This window comes from Thunnus maccoyii, chromosome 19, assembly GCF_910596095.1.
Source record: "Thunnus maccoyii chromosome 19, fThuMac1.1, whole genome shotgun sequence".
Taxonomy (NCBI): domain Eukaryota; kingdom Metazoa; phylum Chordata; class Actinopteri; order Scombriformes; family Scombridae; genus Thunnus; species Thunnus maccoyii.
This window is the reverse complement of record NC_056551.1, coordinates 22,976,793-22,996,345: the sequence shown is the minus strand read 5'-3', so window position 1 is coordinate 22,996,345 and position 19,553 is coordinate 22,976,793. Positions and strand designations below refer to the sequence as shown.

At 37.9% G+C, this 19,553-nt stretch overlaps 2 protein-coding genes across 5 annotated transcripts in view; both read right to left on the bottom strand.

The window, feature by feature from the left end:
• erbin (erbb2 interacting protein) overlaps positions 1-9,247 on the bottom strand; it is a 57,653-nt gene extending 48,406 nt beyond the window's left edge. For 3 of the 4 annotated variants that reach the window (XM_042394999.1, XM_042395000.1, XM_042395002.1), the window contains exon 1: positions 8,443-9,247. The gene's annotated coding sequence lies outside the window, so the exon portion shown is untranslated. The remainder of the gene's footprint in view (positions 1-8,442) is intronic. The other variant, XM_042395001.1, reaches the window with a different exon arrangement.
• Positions 9,248-9,725: 478 nt separating this feature from the next.
• nln (neurolysin (metallopeptidase M3 family)) lies at positions 9,726-19,536 on the bottom strand. Its single transcript, XM_042395420.1, has 13 exons — positions 19,375-19,536; positions 17,940-18,190; positions 17,147-17,295; positions 16,535-16,639; positions 16,027-16,129; positions 15,785-15,945; positions 15,100-15,235; positions 12,618-12,984; positions 12,208-12,409; positions 11,925-12,111; positions 11,699-11,827; positions 11,300-11,436; positions 9,726-11,204 (listed from the first exon to the last, which is right to left on the bottom strand). Exons 1-13 carry the CDS (start codon positions 19,413-19,415, stop codon positions 11,049-11,051), a joined length of 2,124 nt encoding a protein of 707 aa, XP_042251354.1. The 5' UTR covers positions 19,416-19,536; the 3' UTR covers positions 9,726-11,048.
• Positions 19,537-19,553: the final 17 nt, after the last annotated feature.

Genomic DNA, 19,553 nt, shown 5'->3' with positions numbered 1-19,553 from the left:
TGAAGCATTAACAAGACTGTTTGTGTAATTTCTTGAGCTGGAACTAATTCGATTCAATTAATCTGATGATTATCTTTCCGGTTTATCAATTGTTTGGTTTATAAAACGCCAACAACAACAACTATGAAAAATGTCCTTCCCAGTTTTCCGGATTCCAAGGTGCCATCTTCAAATGTCCAACCAACAGTCCAAAACCAAAAGATATTTAGTTTACTGTCATAGAAGACTAAAAATCACAAACAATATTCACATTAGAGGCGCTGGAACAAGAGGATTTACATCCTGTCAATCCAGTAATTGATTAACTGACTAGTCTTTTCAACTCATATGAGTCTATAAGCCAAGAATAGAAAGAATGACGGCCTGAACTGAGGCGTCGTCTATTGAAATGGAGGTGATGTTTGTATTTATTTGCATAAATATGGCCAGCCTGTGCTGGACCAGCGCAGAATATCTGATCAGGTTGTCACCTGACATGTGTGTGAGCTGCATATTGAAACCAGCTTTGAGCTGCAATCAATATGGATATAATCTAGGCTAATCTGAATGCAGGGTGGTAGGTCTGACCAGGGCATGAGACTATCCAGTACAGCAGGGACTTTATGTCTCCTCGTCACTCCAGACTATTGTGCTCTGTCTTACACAACAAAATCAGTATACTGGAGCCATCTTTGCCTTAGCTATCTTCACAAAACCTAATGTTGGCAACCCTGTGCAACCTGTCTCATGACACTGGTCATCAGCCTGACCTTTCCAATCCAGCAGCTATGAGTGCACTGAAGTGAAAGGCAAAGGATCCAGATCCAAATGAAAAGCATTCAGGATAAGATCAGCGTATTGATCTTCTAGGGGAATTTGGTAGTTAGAGTTGCAAAGGTAAAATGATTAAGCACAAAACAATCAAAGTGGAAGAGAAACAACTGTGCTACCAAGGTTTGAGAAGATTACTGAAGAAAAATGACTGTGCAAATGCATAATTAAATTGTCTAAGGGTATAGTGAGCAGTCAGTTTACTCATATAATATCACTGAATGTATAAAAAAGATATTTTGGCTACATGGTTATTTAAGATTGACTGAAAATATGAATGAATACAGCCTAATCACTCTACGAATCCAATATTTAAAAGAATTCTCAGTGTATTTTATTATTTGAAGTGGTAAATGACAACAGTGGATATATTCAGTTTATAACATAATCTAAATATCTCTGACATTATCCCAGCCATTTTCATGCTGCTGGCTTTTCCATACAGCTGGGATACCTGCACCATGACCCAAGATATCGTACATTTCTTCAGCATGACTTCGGTACGTCTTGTTTATGAGTTATAGAAAAGACCCGACAATGTATTGCCGATCTACTAGGGTCGCACTTGACACTGTGCCCAACCCAAAGCCAAGTAAGGTTCAGGGCAGGCCGCTTATCATGTGTAGACGGCCTGCAGACAATGAATTGCCCAGCCTACTGTACATAAAATCAGTATGGAGGCAGCTTAAAGCAGAGATAAAAAAAGCTTATCTGTAGTCGATATTACAACAGACCATTTCTCGCAGGGTGTAGTTCTAAGAACTTGTCTTTCCTCTTCCCATTCGGTAATTAAAAACCCTTCGAAATCCTTCCATTACATAAGATCTTCTGCGGAATTTCCTCATTTATTTATTTAACCAGGAATGTAATTTGTAAATCTTACATGTAGCTATTTTGTAGGGGAGATTGGAGCTGTTTACAGTGAGCTCCTGTGTGGCTTCTTGTTTAGCCAGTACACACCGAACTGAGGAAGGATTTGGCTTTATGAACATATCTGCTGATAGAAAGCAAGACTGAATGAGGCAGAGACAGCTGTTCTCCTAACTGGGTCACACAAGCAGAGAAATCATTAGGGAGAAACTGAATCCACTGATGTATGTTAAAACTGATGGACCGGCATGTCAAATGTGATGTAAATTTACACTTTTTTCCGCAAACACTGAGTAAAAATACAGACTCACAAAACTTGTCATGGACCATCCATCTACTGTATTGAAGGCTTAATAGGCTATTCATTCAATACTGATATCTACAGTCGTTAATGTATGTAACCTATTTGTTAAGCCAGCTTTAAAAGCCAGTGGGCAACAGACCAAGAACAGGCTATATCTCTGACTGATTTATCATTATGGCAAACAAAGCAGTACTGAAAATATCCCTACAGACCTTCCCCAGACTGTAAATCAGAATCACCTGCCACAAGTGTGGTGACAAAATACATTTAAATCAAATAACACTCAAAGAGAACAAACCTTTAGTCTTTAATGAGTATCGGTTGGGGAAAAAATTGTGAAATATAATACTTGAGTCTTCGGGAATGGTCAGTCTCTTGAGGAGTAGTCGATTTTGGTATAGAAAAGGTGTGTCGGTGCGTTTTCTACAGTCTGAGTGAGGTCAGTAGGACTGAAACGTTGCCATAAATTATAGATATCAGCTCGGGACATCCCTTGTCTGAATATAGCCTGCTCCAGATCAAGTTAGCGGTGCAGCTTCAGTTACCATGGTGATCTAGCCCCCATGAAGCATGTGCTACTATAAAGACTAAAAAACTCTCAGTGTAACATTAGCTGACAAATCCCCTGCTATCATCAGGAGGCACACACTCATCCATAAAATCTAAAAAAAGACGAAAAAAAACCTGCTATCTTGTTCCCAATTCTAGTTTTACTCTGCACAGAGATGATGACAACCACTAATCGTCTTTCTCAGGTGACTAATCCCACTACCTTGCTTTGTCACTGTCTGCAGTCAAATTAGCCATTGTTTTGCTATCAACCATTAGCTGTGTTTCCATTAGATTCGCAAGAGAATTTTAGGCAAACTTTTGAAATGTCGCAAAAAAGGAAAATGCGAATTACGTACGTTTCCATCAACTTGTTTGAAGCGAATAGACTAGGCTACGAAATGCATAGTTTTGACAGAAGATGGCGGTATAGACGTAAATAATTCACCGGTAAAACAGTGGAAGATGTAGAGGTTGCCGACCGGAAACAAAACAAATAGTTACATTGCCTTGACGAGAGTAAAATGGGAGAGCGGTCTTCAGGAATTTGTTTCAGTCGGGCGAGTTGTAATTGTTCTTTCATGTCAGCTAGTATCGGCTATCTGGAGATCGGAAACAGCTGATCAGTCATGCAATTTATTCGACATATGCATTTCCCTTACCCATTTTGCTCATTAACTCTTCTGACCTTTCCAAAATCCACCTCAAGTCAACGTAAAAACTTGTTTTGAGAAGTTGGAGGACGTTTTATGAATTTTGACATTTCCATCAAGCTCTTTTGATGCGTTACTTCAAAATGCGCATAAAAATAGGTTAATGGAAACACGGCTATTGGCACTCTGCTGCATGCTTTCACCTGCTGAAGGAGAAGGACGAGCACTTCTTGGCAGCCAAAACACTTTGAATCCCTGCAGAGGCCGGTGATGGGACGGAGGATCATAAAAAAAGCTCATGGGAAAGCTCAAAGGCTTCATAGGAAAAGATTACACTGACAAACTCCTACCTAAACCAGTCAGAGCAAATGCATAAACACTGCATTTTACTAATAGCTTAAACAAAGATGTCAGCGCAGTTCAAACACTGAAACTGTGTAAAGAGCGGAGCGTTGTCAGAGAAGACGGCTGAGAATGTCAACTCCGTGTCAACGCTGTCTCTGTTGTAGACAAACCGGAATAGATTTGACATACACCAGAAATGGAAGGGGTGGAGTCGGATCCACTCTCAGTAACTTATAATGCAAAAATGTATGATTATATGGCTGAGTGAATTTCCACTTGCATTTGCAAATGTCCACACTAGGCAAAGGCAAAACAGGCGTATCTTAAATATCCTCATTGAGGTGATGACATTTATGAATGACCATTACACTGCAGAATAACTGATGAGTAATCAGCTAACTTGGAACTAAATGCCAACTTCTAGGTTAGGTTAGATTATTAGGTCTCAATGGTGCTTCTTTTAAAAAAAAAAAAGACATTTGAGGCTTATAATACCATGGTCCATTTTTGTTTTCGTCACTGTTTCCATTGGAGCACACATGTCCCCAATTTCTACAATGACGCACTGCTTCCCAGACGTTGAGGATATATCTGTGGTTGTGTATTAATAGAAAACATAATACATTAATCAACTGCAGTATTAAACTATGAATAGATCCTTACATTTTACTGGCAACGGTGGAGCTTACATTGAGTTTTGGGACTCTTTATTATCCCCATTTTGAGAAAGAAATAATCCGTTCTAAGGATTATTAGCATAAAAATGCTAGCCTATTTATTGAAAATAGGGCCGCAACTAATGATTATTTTCATTATGGATTAATCTGTTGATTATTTTCTCAATTAATCGATTAGTTGTTCGGTCTATAAAAAAGGTAAGACAATGATGAAAAATGTCAATCACTGTTTCCCCAAAGCTCTAGGTGACATCCTCAAATGTCTTGTTTCATCCAGTCCAACAGTCAACAACCCAAAGATATTTCATTTGCTGTTAGAGAGGACTAAAGAAACCAGGAAAGAAACCTTTATATTTGAGAAGCTGAAACCAGAGAATTTGGAAACATTTCTCTTAACAAATGGCTCCAAACGAGAGCCAAAATGAATCATCGAAAAAGGTGACTGATTTAATAGTTGGCAAAGTGATTCATTGACTAATTGTTGGAGCTCTTATTGAAAATTGGCAAAATATCACATACCACACCTTGCTCTGCATGCACCTGCTACTAAAAGAAAGGGAGGCACGGCCATCTATATAACAAAAACTTGCTCAATGTCACTTTGTTTTAAAAACTCTGCTTGGAACGGGGCAAATCCTTTTAACTGTATCAACTAAATACACTCTATGTGTGTGGAAAACATTGACGATAATGTGAGAACAATCTTAAAATAAAATATTAGCCTGTACAGTAGGTACAAGCTAATATTTTAATTGGCTGAATTTTTGCCCTCTCTGAAACAATGATATGAAGGACATTTAGACTGACAGTTTTTTTCCATGACACACTCGACTGCGACACAAAGACAGTTACCCACCTTCACATGGCAATATATTAATATCAGAAATACAGACAGTATGTAGTGACTCATTTCCTACCGTGACAAAATGTTCTCACATGTTCACTATCGCAATACACAATCACCTGCAACTCATCAACGATGTCACATGACTATTAAGTCATTAAAACGCGTCTACTATTTCTTAATGGACACATTACTCCAGCATATTTCTCTTCCCTATGAGTCAGGCTTGATTTGCTTAAGAGGAAATATGAACTTATAAGGCCACACAGGAAAGAATATTAAGGTTCCCCTCCATCCAAAAATGTGTTTTGCTTCTTGTTCCTATAGTTGAATGCTGGAGCGTCACTGTACAGGATGATGTATGTGCGGAGTTTGACACTAGAAGGCCGTTTTCACGTTGATCTGCTGAAAGAGGAAAGTTTCTCCGAGCTCATTGAAGATCCAGTTTTAAACAGGTGGACCTACAAGCATGATTGGTGACATCACAACTAGCTTGGAAGCTAATCCTGCTCCAATATTCAACTTGTAAAAGTGTGACGTGGAAACTTGAAGCCACCATTGCACAAACACTGAGAATTGACTTTAACAGTGAAGTGGGAGACATCTTTTGTCCAGCAGTTCGACCTCTGAAATCAACATTATTTGCATATTTATATTCTGGATTGTTAATGAGGCAGAAAAAGTAGATTAGATAGTCATTTTAAGGATTTTACCAAGATAATTGAACTTTTTAAATTGGTATGAAGTGTCATTAGACAAAAACACCTTGCAGTCACAGTGACACTCATTTGCTCAGAGGATTGTTTTCAGCAGTTGATCGACACCATCATTAGGCGTTAACCAAAAGTTCAACCAATAAAACATTTTTAAAGACATCCCGTTATTCTGAACCTCTTTTCATCAGCTCTTTTCTTCTTGACTGATATCTCATTGGTTTACAGTGCAGGATGATCACTTGCCGTGTCCTATTTCGACAGGAATTACATCACCCAAAGGAAATAAAGATTACCCATTTCATTGGGCTTTTCAAGGAATTGCAATCAAGGAAAAACAAGCTGTTTAGAACTGCTGAACACAAAGAAAAAAAAAAAAGAGGTTTTAACCTGGGTGACCTGGAGCTAATCCTTCAAGAGTTTTATTTGTCCAACCCCAAAGTACGATATAGAGATACAGAAAATTTCACAATAGAAGCATTATGGACTTTGTGTTGACCAGTATGCAGTCAAAAGTAACATTCTTTGGGGTATGATGAAGATAAGAACACATGGCTTGACTGCTTTCTTTCTGTCTCCAAATGGCACAACAATCTGTTGGGAAAGCATATCTGTAGCACTACTTTGGCACTAGTGTGAGAAAAGAACAGCACAGTAAAAGGCCTTTGTTGGAGTGAACCTTATCTTCCATTCTAGATAAGGTCTGTTGTAAATGATCATACAAGGAACTAGAAGAAATATTCACCGACATAGGCATTCAACACCTCAGCGGAAAAAGAGTGTTTTATACCCCAGATGGGTATGCACTATGTTTAGCAGTCTAACATATGATATTTAATTAGATTTATGATCAAAAATTGCAAAGTGGAAAGGAGTAGAGCTACAACGATTGGTCGATTAATCGATTTTGATAATCACGTAATCGTTTCAATCATTTTTCAAGCAAAAAGTTCTTTAGTTTAAGCTTCTCAAATGTTACAATTTGCTCTTTTTCTTTGTGATGTATGACAGAAAATTGAATATTTGAAGGTTTTGGACTTTTGATCAGACAGAGCAGGCAAACTGAAGACATCACCATGGGCTCTGAGAAATCGTGAATGCTATTTTTTCACATTTCATTCAGTAAAAGATTAATCGAGAGGTCAATCGGCAGATTACTCTATAATGAAAACAATCTTTAGCTGCAGCCCTAGAGAGGAGACCACAAGAATAATGCCACATTAATTTGTGTTCACACGGTTTTACCCCAAACGGGAGAAACTGCAAGGTCAGATTATGCATATCGTCAGCCAATATTATCATGAACACCTGGATTATAATCTACAAAAAGCTGCTTATATCATGAACCTACAATAATAAATGCCATCTGATACGCCTGAGTGTTTGTTTTTATTTCATTACAGACTGGAGGAGTGGCCTTTGAAGCCTAATCAGATACTTTATCTGTTTTACAACACAACAATGGCGGTCATTTAACTAAATGTTTACTTTTTAAAAAAGGCAGCAAAATCCTTCTCCAGCAGGCTAGAAGACATCCATAGATGCATGTAGTGTTTGTATGCCATATTTGCATACCATGTGTTCCTTCTTTGGCAACATAAAGCTTCCTGTTCTGTCAGTTTCAAGGGTCAGTTCAGCCGGGTCAAGTTTGTATTTTCGTGACGAGCCTTGCTGACATCAGATAATCTACAGAGCTGCATAAATATGTCTACCCGAGTATACAACCAGTAATTTATAGCTTTAGTTATTGCTGCGAGCATAATATCATGCTTTCATTGGTTTGTTAAAACCACAAAGCATTGACGGATGTAATCAAGTAGCTAAAAAAAAAAACAACAGAAGCATAAGCTTGCTGCTGTTGTCACCTGCGTGTTATTTCCTGAGATTTCTTCGGTCTTGACAGCATTTTACCCGAGAGATGAGTGGCAAAACAACAAACAAGTCGACGGGCATAGACCTGCTAAAATTCTTTAAAAAAGAGAGGTGGGGGAGAAAAAAAATCAAACCTAGACTTGCTCCACATCTATCTCAAATCTCAACAGGATTAAATTACATTGGAGTTAAGTGGGGATAGTAATCTGATTAGTGGAGTGGTGAGAAAATATAAAACGCCGATATGTGGAGTGTTTTGAGCACACTAATAATCCCCTCGTCCGTCGAAGCGCTGAAGGTGCCCCGCAACAAAAGATGTGACTGCTGCTGCTGCTGTTGCACTGCAGCTGTATGACTATGATAATGGAAATGGCAGTCAATATATACAGATAATCAAGTCTTTTTTTTTTTTTAGAAAAGCACCGCACTGCGTTAAATTGGATTTTTTTCTTGTGATTTCAGGAGAGCAGCATTGAAAACGGGCAGCAATGTACAGCTGTTACCAAGAAAAACACACACACAGACAGCTGCTTAAAATCTCTTGTTACCGTCCAACCCTACTTCTGTGTTTAAACAAAAAAAGGAGTATGGTCACAATAACTGCTGAACCATAAGCGTTCAGTAGACGGTGTAACATTATAATTTAATTGTTTAAAAAAACTGACTGAATTAATGCAAAAGGCTCAAGTCGGACAGTATCAGAATGGGACATCAGCGCTACGCTGCAGCTAGCATTAATGTTAGCATGTTGTATGGGGGCCCCACAGTCAGAAAGCAGTAACTTGCGCAAAACAAAGACACTTACCTGAATTACAGTCGAGTCAGTGTCTCATTTAACGGTGTCCAGGTTATCGACAGGGTGCTACTATCCAAGATTGTGTCGACAAGTGGGCATTAGCTAGCTTCACAGCTTTTGCTTGACGGTAGTTCAATAGGTTTTAATTTAGCTAGTGTTAGCAGCTAGCTAACCACTTCAAGAGCAACTCGAAGCTGGCCCAGTCCGCACATTCTCCTCCGCAAGCAGTCCTCAAGTTGTTTTACGTACCCAGTTGTTCTCACACTGAAAAGTATTTACCTTCCAGATGTTACTTAAACAAACTAACCAAGAGAGAAGACACGAGCACAAAGTGTCCTTAATCAGTAAGACTTATTGACATTGAGTATTTAAAGAAAAAAAATCCAAAATGTCCACGACATTCAGCAAGGAAATACAAAAGGCAAAAATGCGAACGACCTCCGGCAGAGCGAAACCTTTTCCTCTAAAGTGTGCCGCACCCAGATGTTTTCAGTCATAATTTCCTTTCGTGTAATCATTTGCAATTGATGCAGCTTTGACAGAGTCGAGTGAGGCTACACCGGAGCTGATTAAGAGGAACATGGAGCGGTGGGTTTCTTCTCTCTCCGCGACCTCTGTGCCTACATGTAGGAGTAGGCTGTCCACCAGAAGTCGCCTTTCCAGTTTACACCAAGCCCCCAGTCGGTGATGATGCTCACAATCTCACCCACACACTTTTACTGTATTAGAGAATCACCCTATCAGATCCAATCCACTGGCTAGGCAACTATTTTGTCCTTTCTGATGAGGTTCAGGATGGGTAAACCAGCTAAGTAAACACGAAAAGTAAGAGATTTTATCAAACCCGTTTACATCTAAGGTTAAACATTGGGTTTAAACAACAGTATGATCAGTCATGGCACTCTAAAGTACGACAATTGGGATTTCTTAAAAAAAAAAAAAATGTATATGAATAAAGGATATAGTGATTCGCAGCATAGACATTATTTTCCAAAAGATTAAATTCATTTTTTTTCTTCACCATGTTCAACTCACATACCAGCATTTACTATCCTGAGGCGCCCCCTGGTGTAGATATAATAATTTTTCCTCAAAGTCCCCCTCCACTCAAAAATATGTTTTGCTTCTTGTTCCTTCAGTTGGATGTTTGGAGCTTCACTGTGCAGAATGATGTATGTGCAGAGTTTGACACTTGAAGGCTGTTTTCATATTCATCCGCTGAAAGTGGAAAGTTTCTCTGTGATCACTGAAAATCCAATTTTAAGTCCAGCAGTTACACTTTTGAGATGAGATATATTTGCATATTTCTTTATTCTAGAATTTTTCATGAGGTAGAAGAAACAGATGTCATTTTAAGGATTTTAACAAGATAATTAAACTTTTTTGTGTGTGGAAAAACTATATCAGACACAAATTATTATTCAAAGTAGAGTCTTTTACATACATCTTAAAACATATCTTTAAATAAGGATGTCCCCTGAATCCCCCCTAGTTTAAAAATATGGCAATGACACTATTTCTTAATCACATCCTTAATTAGAAAGATCTGGAGATATCTCAAAGGTCATTCACAATAGCCTAATGCCTATTACGAGGGAACTGTAAATTGTCTAAGACATGTAAGACAGTAAAGTTTACTGAGCCATTTTACCTGAATGCAGTTTAAACATGGGAGGCCTAGGGCCTTTAACATTTTCAAATATTTCTGTTGCTTAGACATGAATGTTCAATCATGAAAATACATATTTTAAATCATTTAAGACAACATGAATTGAAACATATCTGCTTTAACAGAGGGGGTTGCAAAATAGGACAACAACAAAGGTTTCAAAAGATACCATGGCCACTTTCTTTGCATACACATTGCAGGTTATGAAGTGGGTTAATCTCTGAAAAACCTGGTAACGCTTTTCACAGGTCCTTGAATTTTATAAATCATATTTTTTAAATTCCAGAAAATTTTCATTGTAATTTCCAGGTATTTAACAATTTATTTCAAGGGCATTATACAGAAAGGGTGGTGTAATTTGGTGAAAGTGTTAAGTTGGTTTAGTTGGTAAGTAACCAGTCATCATATTTGGGCTCCTGATTGTTAATTTGCACCACCCTTTCTGTAAAATGTCCTAAAAATTAACTGTGAAATACTTGCAATTTACTCTGTAAATTTCCAGGTAATTAGTATAAAATTAAGGGACCTGTAAAATACCAAAATGCGTTGTCACTTTACTTATCACTTGCAGCTGTGCACACACACAACAGAGGAAAAGCACAGATGAAAATAATCAAATTAATGATGGCTGAATTCCATTTAGCTGCTTCATTTTCAGGGTTCTGGTATTGTGTATTCAAGCTCACTGTAACACCGTCATGTCTTACTGGGACATGTTAATACAACAGAGCCATCATTAATGTCATTAGTAACACCTGTGCTTTTCCTGCAAAGTTAAAATGTCTGTTGTGGAAAAGGCCTGTTGTCCAATAGGTAGTAACAATTAAGTGGAAAAACTTAAAACACAGTAAAAATACACTTAAAGCAAATTCATTTTCCTTGTGGACCTGCATCCAGACAATGAGAAATATACCCTGTTTTGACAAAAATACTTCTAATGGTTACATCAAATTACAGTGTTTGTTTCCTGTGACTTAATGAGCCCCTTGCTCTGAAAGAATGCATCCTGGCATGGTGCACGTCCAAGAAAGGTCTTCAGCATGTCCATGCCATCCTTAGAGCCACCAGTTTCCAGAATCACCCTTCTGTACTCTTTTCCAACCTGTTTTAAGGAAAACATGTCCCGATAAAGACATTTTCCACAAAAGGTGACATGTATGCTTACAAGTGAAAGGATATCGTAATAATCAAACCCACCTTTGGATTCATGATGCCTTCCTTTTTAAAACGATTGAAAAAAATGTCCATGGAGTAGACTTCACTCCACAGATAGCCGTAGTACTGACCATCATATCCTCCAGCCAAGTGGCTGAAACTAGCTGTCATATTGGTGCCTACAGAAAACAAATATTTGTCATCACATCAGAAAGGTCTGACAAGTCATATATAAAAATCCCAACAAGAAAGCACTATTGTATTAGGACAGACTTGGAAAAATGGTGAACCTATCCTTTAAGCTAGGTTAATTAAATGACAATTAAATATATACTCTCAAGTCCAACCACTGAAAGACAACCACTGAAAGACAACTCTAAATATACACTAAATATCAAACATTGACCTTTCAACCCAACCGTTCCTTATGTTACGACTGACCTGCTGTCGCAGGAACACCCAATATGTCTCGGCAATGCTGCGCAAACACCTCAGCTGTATCTGCATGAGGGCTGCTGTGTAGTGACTGGTCCACTTTACTGAGGACGACCTGACGCAGGTTCATCATACCTGAAGAGGACGAACAAGTCAACAAGTCATCTACAGAGGCTCTTGATGTAGAGTGGGTTTTTTATATGTTTTTTTAATGAAAATTCAAGTTTCTGACCGGTGTTGGCTACTCTGGATGCAATGAGTTTGTCAAGCATATTATCTGGGATTGGGGTGCCATCCCTGTAGTGGCGAGACATTCTTCTCAGAGGCTCCTTTTCCCAAACCCAATTCTCAAGCATCTGAGAGGGCACCTCCACAAAGTCTGTCTCCACCAGGGTTCCACTGAATTCTGAAAAAGTGGTCTGATACACACATGGGAAAAGTTCAGGCTCTCTTATTCTAATTAATACACAACACACTATACAAATATATAATGAAACTGCTGGTGGAATAATCACCTTGGAGCAGAGCTCATGCATCACATGACCAAACTCATGAAAATAAGTCTCCAGTTCATGGTGTTGGAGGAGGGAGGGACAACCTTTTCTGGGCTTGGTAAAGTTGGCCACCATGGCTGCCACTGGAAGCCTGCGTTTCCCATCAGGCCCTCTGCAGCCTGGTTGGAGCCCAAAACAGGCTGCATGGCCAAACTTTCCTTCCCTGGTGGAAGAGATGGTTTCAGTTGTCACAGCCAGACTGAAATCTGAACATTAACACAAATGACATAAAGATCAGGAGCACTAGTCTCTAATTGCTCCACTCTTCAATTTAACTGTTTTTTGTGTTTGCAGATGAGCTGATCTTATCACTTTTATGCACATGTGTGAGAAATATTTATTTTCCTTCCACAACAAGTGTGACATTCTACCTTGGATGCAAGTCCAGGTAGAAGTGGCCAACCTCCTCTCCTGTTTCAGTGTCACAAGCTGAGAAAAGCTTGACATCTTCATGCCACACATGGGCATGTTTCACCTCTGTGAACGTGAGACCCAGCAGCTCCTGGTAGATACCCAACAGTCCTTCTGTCACCACGTCAAGCGGGAAATACTCGATCAGTTTGTCCTTGTTTACAGCAAACTTGCACCGCTCCACTTGGTTCATGTAGTAGGGCAAGTCCCAGGCGTTGATCTGTCCGTCAAAACGGTAGCCCTTCATCAAGCACTCCCTCTTTTTTAGTGCAAGAATATATTTCCTCTCCTTGATCCCAATGGGCTTCAGAGTTTCACAGAATGCATCTGTGAAGTGTGTAAAGAAAATCTTCATGGTTAAAGGACAAACTGTTTTTTCTTTTTGTCATATATGTCTTTTTCCTAGATGTCTCACATACAACAGATCAGAGTGGAATATTTTTAAATCTAAAACAATTATATTTTGTACTGTATACAAAGTCTATAATATATAGATTTTACTTTTGTTACATATTTAGATCAGGATTGTGTTTATGTTCTGACTGACCATGTCTATATGAACCATTTGTGAGGTAAAATTCAGTATGTTAGATGTTATGTACGTTAGATATCTAATTTCTAATCCAATCACAAAATCATGACTCCCACTATTACATTCTATACATTTTTTACTGTTAATTATGTCTTACAAATTTATACAGAAGTTATACTACAGATTCTTTTACTAACAAAATACTGGCCACACTCATCCAGTCACTTTCCACTTTGAAATACTGTATATAACCACGTGTGCCACATGCCTTCACGAGCCATAAATTACTGTATGTTACAGTATATACAAGAGGCATGCAGTGAAACATACTATACACTACATGCCAGAGGAACGGGTGTCACATTTCTCTCTCATATACTTCTATCTGTCTGTTAAAGTTTCCTTTGGCAATGCAAAGCTGTTATCAGATGGTGTGAATCTTCCATCTTAAATGACGCAGAAAGTTTTTATTATTAGCAGATCCATTTTTAGTTCAGTCCTTAACTTATATTTTTATGACTGTGGTAACAGGAAGCATCGCTGACATTAGGAAGTCACCCTACGTTCCACCTTTACATAAAGGGGGCCAGTCCATTCTACACTTTCAAGTCTTGGTAACATATTAGGGACACTGGTAAATGTTTAGGTGATAACACTCTTAGCTCAATACTCCATTTTAAAATCTTACAGTAATTTATAGTACTATGCATAGTACTGTGACGGCAGCATCAAAAGTCTTGAATGATGCTGCTAGTGCATTAGATCGGTTAGAACAGGCAGGATTGTGTCGCCCTTTTTATTGATTTATCCCAGGCTCAAGCTGTTGTTGCTGATGGCTATATGTCAAGCTTTACGAGTGTTAACAAAGGTGTGCCACAGGGTTCCATTTTAGGCCCACATTTATTCACAATTTTCATAAAAGAACTACGTGAAAAAGTGACAAACAGCACAATTCATGTATACGCGGACGACACTATTATCTATACAATAGCGCCCTCTGTTCCCCAGGTCGTTCAAATATTGCATATCGATTTCTGTGCGGTGCAGTAAACAATGTTTGATCTTAAACAACTATTAAACTCAGATAAAACAAAATGTATGCAGCCATCCTTTTTTATCTGTTATGGACTATGGCGATGTAATTTATATACACTCTCCTGCTTTTATTCTTAAACCTCTTGATTCAGTCTATCGTTCGGCCCTAAGGTTTATAACTGCAGATGGCTTTAGATCTCATTGGATTCTGTATCAGAAAGTTGGGAGGCAGTCGTTGGCAGTGAGAAAAGAACGGCACTGCACTCTATTTATAAAGCTCCAAAGCTCTCCTTGGCAAACTTTCTGGGTACCATACATGTCTTTATTAACTATACTTCAATTTCACACTGCACTAGGTCCCAAGACTATTTGGTCCTTGAAAATCAATGTGTCAGCAGTGAGATTCGGAAATTGGTTTTTAAATATTACACTCCATACAAGTGGAACAACTTTCAGAAGACAGTAAAATTAGATAAGCTAATCCCTTTTAATCATTTTTAATCTCTAATAGTTGACATAAGGCAGTGTGAATGCATGCGTTTTAATTAATCTTTCATTTTTATATGCACATATTGCTTTTTTTGGCTTAATATATTTCATATTATGTGTTTTATTGCTTTTATATATTGCTTTTATTGCTTCTTATATTTTATATTGCTTATCTGTTCATATTTGCTTATCTGTTCATATTTGCTTTTTATATTATATTATATTATATTATATTATATTATATTATATTATATTATATTATTTCTGTATTGTAATCAAGATGTTCTTGTAAATAGATGGAGCTTTTTCTCACAGGCCTACCCTGTCTAAATAAAGGTTTGAATGAATGAATGTGCATGCATGCTGGAGGGTTGAGGGGGTCATACCTAGAAAGTCAGACACATTGCTTGCATTCTTGGCCATGTTAATCTCCAGCACATAGTTTGCATGGCTACTGTAACCCAGTAATTCTGCAACTTTTGCTCTCAGTTGTATTAACTGTTCAAGGATCGCTGTGTTTACCTGGAAAAGAGAAAGGCTGTAGAATAAGATATGTAGATAAACATTGCAGAAGAAACTATGCAGGAAAACCTCTTTCAGTGTTCATATGGGCACCAGACTTGAAAAATTGTGAACCTATCCTTTAATGTGTTAGCGGCAGTAGGAAACATTAGGTTCACATTAGGAGTAACTTAAAACAGCTCCAATATGGCTGTAGGAGAGTGAACAGGAAATAGTGAAGCTGATATCAATGAGATAAAATTACAATAAAACTGAATTACATGCATGTATCATTTCCTGCAAAGTGTGTGAAGATAATTTGAATCCAGTGTAGGTATGGCAGACGCAGCCACCTACAATGAAAACTACTATACAGAGAGGCAATTACATTGGCTATTGGTGAAAAAAAGCAGACCGTACATAATATCAAAAATGGGTTTTGATTTCATGGAAATCTAAAAAATTGTAGTTCAGTTGTCAGCTGTATAAGCATTAACAGAAGTGCAAAACAAGACTTGCTGTGGTCAGGAAAGTGTCGGATACACAGATTCATTATCAGACTCCAGTTACCTCTTTACACCTGCTGTGAAAAGCCGTTTCCATCCTCCTCCTGGTCTCAGGAATGTAACACCTCTTCATCAGGGGGTAGTAATGGGGATATTCAAGTGTCACTTTATACCGTCCATCTGCTGTCATCTCCAGTCCATTGAGATAGCTATCTGCCAGTCCACCTTAACAGAAGAGGACAAACAACATGAGTGAAAATAGTCAAAAGGAGTCCATCAGTCTGATTTTTATGCATATGAGCTTACCCAATTCACGCTCAGAAAACACAAGGAAAGTATTGTCCTCATTCAGATTCTTGTTGAACTCTATGGAGAGTTCACTGATAAGCTTGGAAGTTCTTTTTATTTCCTTGGGAGAGAAAAGGAGCAGACAAATCGTATTAGATTTCTATTATGTGACATGATTATTCAGGCATTTTAAGCAGAACTTGTGATCCAAATGCTAACAAGAGTAGCCCCACAATCAATCTTCAAAACACAAGACTGAAACCTACTACTACTCCAAGACTGATTGCCTGGTCTTTTTTTATACACAAACTAACTCTACACAACTAAATATAAGTTAAGGCAATATTCTGATTCTTTTAACTCTGAGAAAACATGTTTATTTCTCTTACGATACATTGAGAATAAACAGAAATGCTTATTTATCAAATATCTAGAATCAAACTTATTAATTGTAATATAACTGCAATTTATATGCAAAAAAATCAAATGACTGTAATTTATATAATCAGCTCACATATTGCATTACCTCTTGAATATCTTTAGACAGGTGCAATCCGTTCCTCTTGCCTAATGTAACAAGTCTGTCTAAGAATCTCTTTTCTTCTGGGGAGAGGTTTTCTTGATACTTTTCCTGTCAAAAAATAATCAAATAATAGAGACAAGCTATTTCATAAAAGGAACAACTAAGGCAATTTTGCCAAACTTATTCATCTACTAATGCAATATGTCAGTCAGGGAGTGCTGTGTGGAAGAGCATATGGCTTTGGCTACCAATGATTAGATGAGATTACATTTCTTTTCCAGGCTAAATAAGAACCAGTGGTGGGGTCAAATGAGGATATAGTATCCTTGATCTTACTGTAAAACACAATTTTGCACGTCCAGAACCTGCTGCCCCCTGGCTGACATAAAAATGTGAAAGTAATCTATCATTGGCATAGTTACTGTGATAAATGCATCAAATCCTCACACATTAGACTTAATTAGCTTCAAAGCCACATCTTTTAGATTAAGATTACTAACACCTCATTCATTATCTAAGTGAACTAGACACGTGCTTAAAGAACTGTTTTTATGTTATCCTTCACCTCCCACGTGTTGTGAGTGATGTGGAAAGGAAGTGTGACATCAGGTGTACCTGCAAGGCAGTAATTCGCTTGAACACATCCTCCCTCATACTTATCTCCACATCAAACTCAGACAGTTTCTTGTCTGCCTCTGTGCTTGCAGACCGAACCTCCTTAGATGAACAAACATACTGGGGGAAATCAAGAGCATGGCGAGATGCTAAGGACATAGAATGAACAGAAAAGACACTGTGAATGTGACAATGATATGTAGCAAATAGGGTCTTATTTGAAGAAAATTAGCCTGATATATTTTTAGGATAAGGCTGTTTTTCTATATATTTTTTTTCTTCTTGTCAACAAATCCCATGAAAAGACCAAAACCAACAATGTGTTAGTCAATCTCCAAACACTTTCCAAAATTCTCTACACTTGTGTTCCTATTAAAGATCTAAATCTTCAGAAAAGCAAATATCCCAATAAAATATCCCCAAAGATAAATCCCAAATATATAGTTTCAGCAGATGCTGGTAGATTTTAGAAAACTGTACTCAAAAGGGTAAATAACATATTTATTGGGGACTATTTTCACTGATGGAATAATACACATTTAGTGCTATAGTTAATATTTAGGTATAGATGGGATTGACTTAAAACTACAGAGTCTATGTCACCTAGTGTGTCGGTGGTGGCTCATTTATATGTTTTTAATAGTTTTTGGACAACAATGAATGCTCTACAGCATAGAGGAATAAGATATATCACTCATCACTTGTTAGTAGGATAAATTCATTGTTAGTTTTGGTCTATTCATGTGATTACTGACAATTAGAAATATATAGAATATCTCCTCTAAAGACTTACATGCATAATCCAGCTTCGCATTAGCCAAGGGTTTCAGGGTGTTTTCAACTGACACATTTTCTATGTTTAGGGATCCAATGACATCATAGACCTTCTTTACTCTGTTAATCAGGCTGTCTGTGTTGGTCCTGATCTCATCTGGAGACAGGTTCCATCTCAGTGTGTTTCTTTTATTTCCTGCCTGAGAGCAGTCTCTGGCAGATATGGCAGACCCATTCTGGATGGTCATTCTCAGGAAAGGTTTAGAGACGCTGTAAAAATGAAATATTCCAGTTTAACTTCTAAGTTTAAAGCAGTGTTGCAGTTCCTATCAAAACTGTCAGACTGGACTGACATAACAGCTGGTACTATAAGCAATAAACTTTGACGTGCTCTGCATTTTTTCCATGCTAAGCGGTGACCTTTCCCCATGTCCGCTCAGTGTAGTGTTTCATGACCAGGCAGCGGAAGCCTTTCAAAAGATGTTCATAAAAGCCACTATGTCAAATCACAGCCAAGACTTATAAACAGCTCAGTGATTTTTAGAGCGCTAAGGGGCAAGAAATGACAGCTATCACTCTGATACCTTTTTATGATTAGCAGGTGCAGCATAAAACAAAACTTAAAGATCATTTAAGGGATAGAGATTAAAATATTTCAAAGGATAAAAACTGTAATGGGCAGATAGGCCTTTATTTCCAGAACAATTCAACTATGAAACTCAATAAAAAGGTGTTTACAACATGTATAATATAAGTGATGGATAGACTGAAAGTTCTTATTGAGGCTGCCAACTAAGGCTGACTAAACATTATTTTCATTATCGATTAATCAATTAGTTAATTGGTCTATAAAATGTCCAAAAATTGTGAGAGATGTCAATCACTGTTTCCAAAAGCCAAAGGTGACGTCCTCAAAAGTCTTTAGTCCTGCCCAACGGTCCACAATCCAGAATCCAAATTTAGTTAATAATCATAGAATACTAAATAAACCAGAATATACTCATATTTGAGGAGCTGAAATTAAAGAATTTGGACATGTTTTCTTAAAAGATCACTCAAAATGATTAATCGATTACCAAACTAGTTGGCAATTCATTTTCTGTCAATCGATTAATCGACTAATAATAATTATTGGAGCTCTACTTTGCTTTGTCAGTTTGTGTGCATTAGTTTAGATCTATGTGTAGCTACATAGCTATGTAACTTGTGTGTGCAGGTATTTATAAGAACACTGTATATGATGCATGTGCATGCTGAAAATGTTTTTATTGTCATTTTAATATGGACTCTTTGGGACACTATAGCTCTAAGAGATCCAAACAAACAAGTAAACGTGTAACTAAAGATCAGTCATTAAGGTTAGTTGAATGTAGGCAGGTTGACCCTCCACTAATCTGTCGCACAGGTGTAAAACAAACAGAGTTAACACGGCAGTTGTTGATCCTGAAGCATACCTGCAAAGCGTTCGGCAGACTGCAACTCTTAACGTAAACATGCCGGCGGTTTCATGCGTTTTTTCGTGCAAAAAACACACTTTCTTCTCCTCTTACTGTGGCTCTGTCCCAGCAGTACCAGCAGCACCAGCAGCAGCAGCAGCTCCAGTAGCTCGTGAGCGTGTGGAAAGTGCTCCTCA

Bases quoted from the DNA above. Each gene is read 5' to 3' on its own strand.
- nln (XM_042395420.1), bottom strand. From the start codon at position 19,415: ATGTTTACGTTAAGAGTTGCAGTCTGCCGAACGCTTTGCAG. The intron at 17,296-17,939 runs GTAAGTCTTTAG...CTATGTCCTTAG, and splicing joins TGCGAAGCTGGATTATGCAT to CATCTCGCCATGCTCTTGAT. The intron at 12,410-12,617 runs GTAGAATGTCAC...CTCTTCCACCAG, and splicing joins TACCTGGACTTGCATCCAAG to GGAAGGAAAGTTTGGCCATG.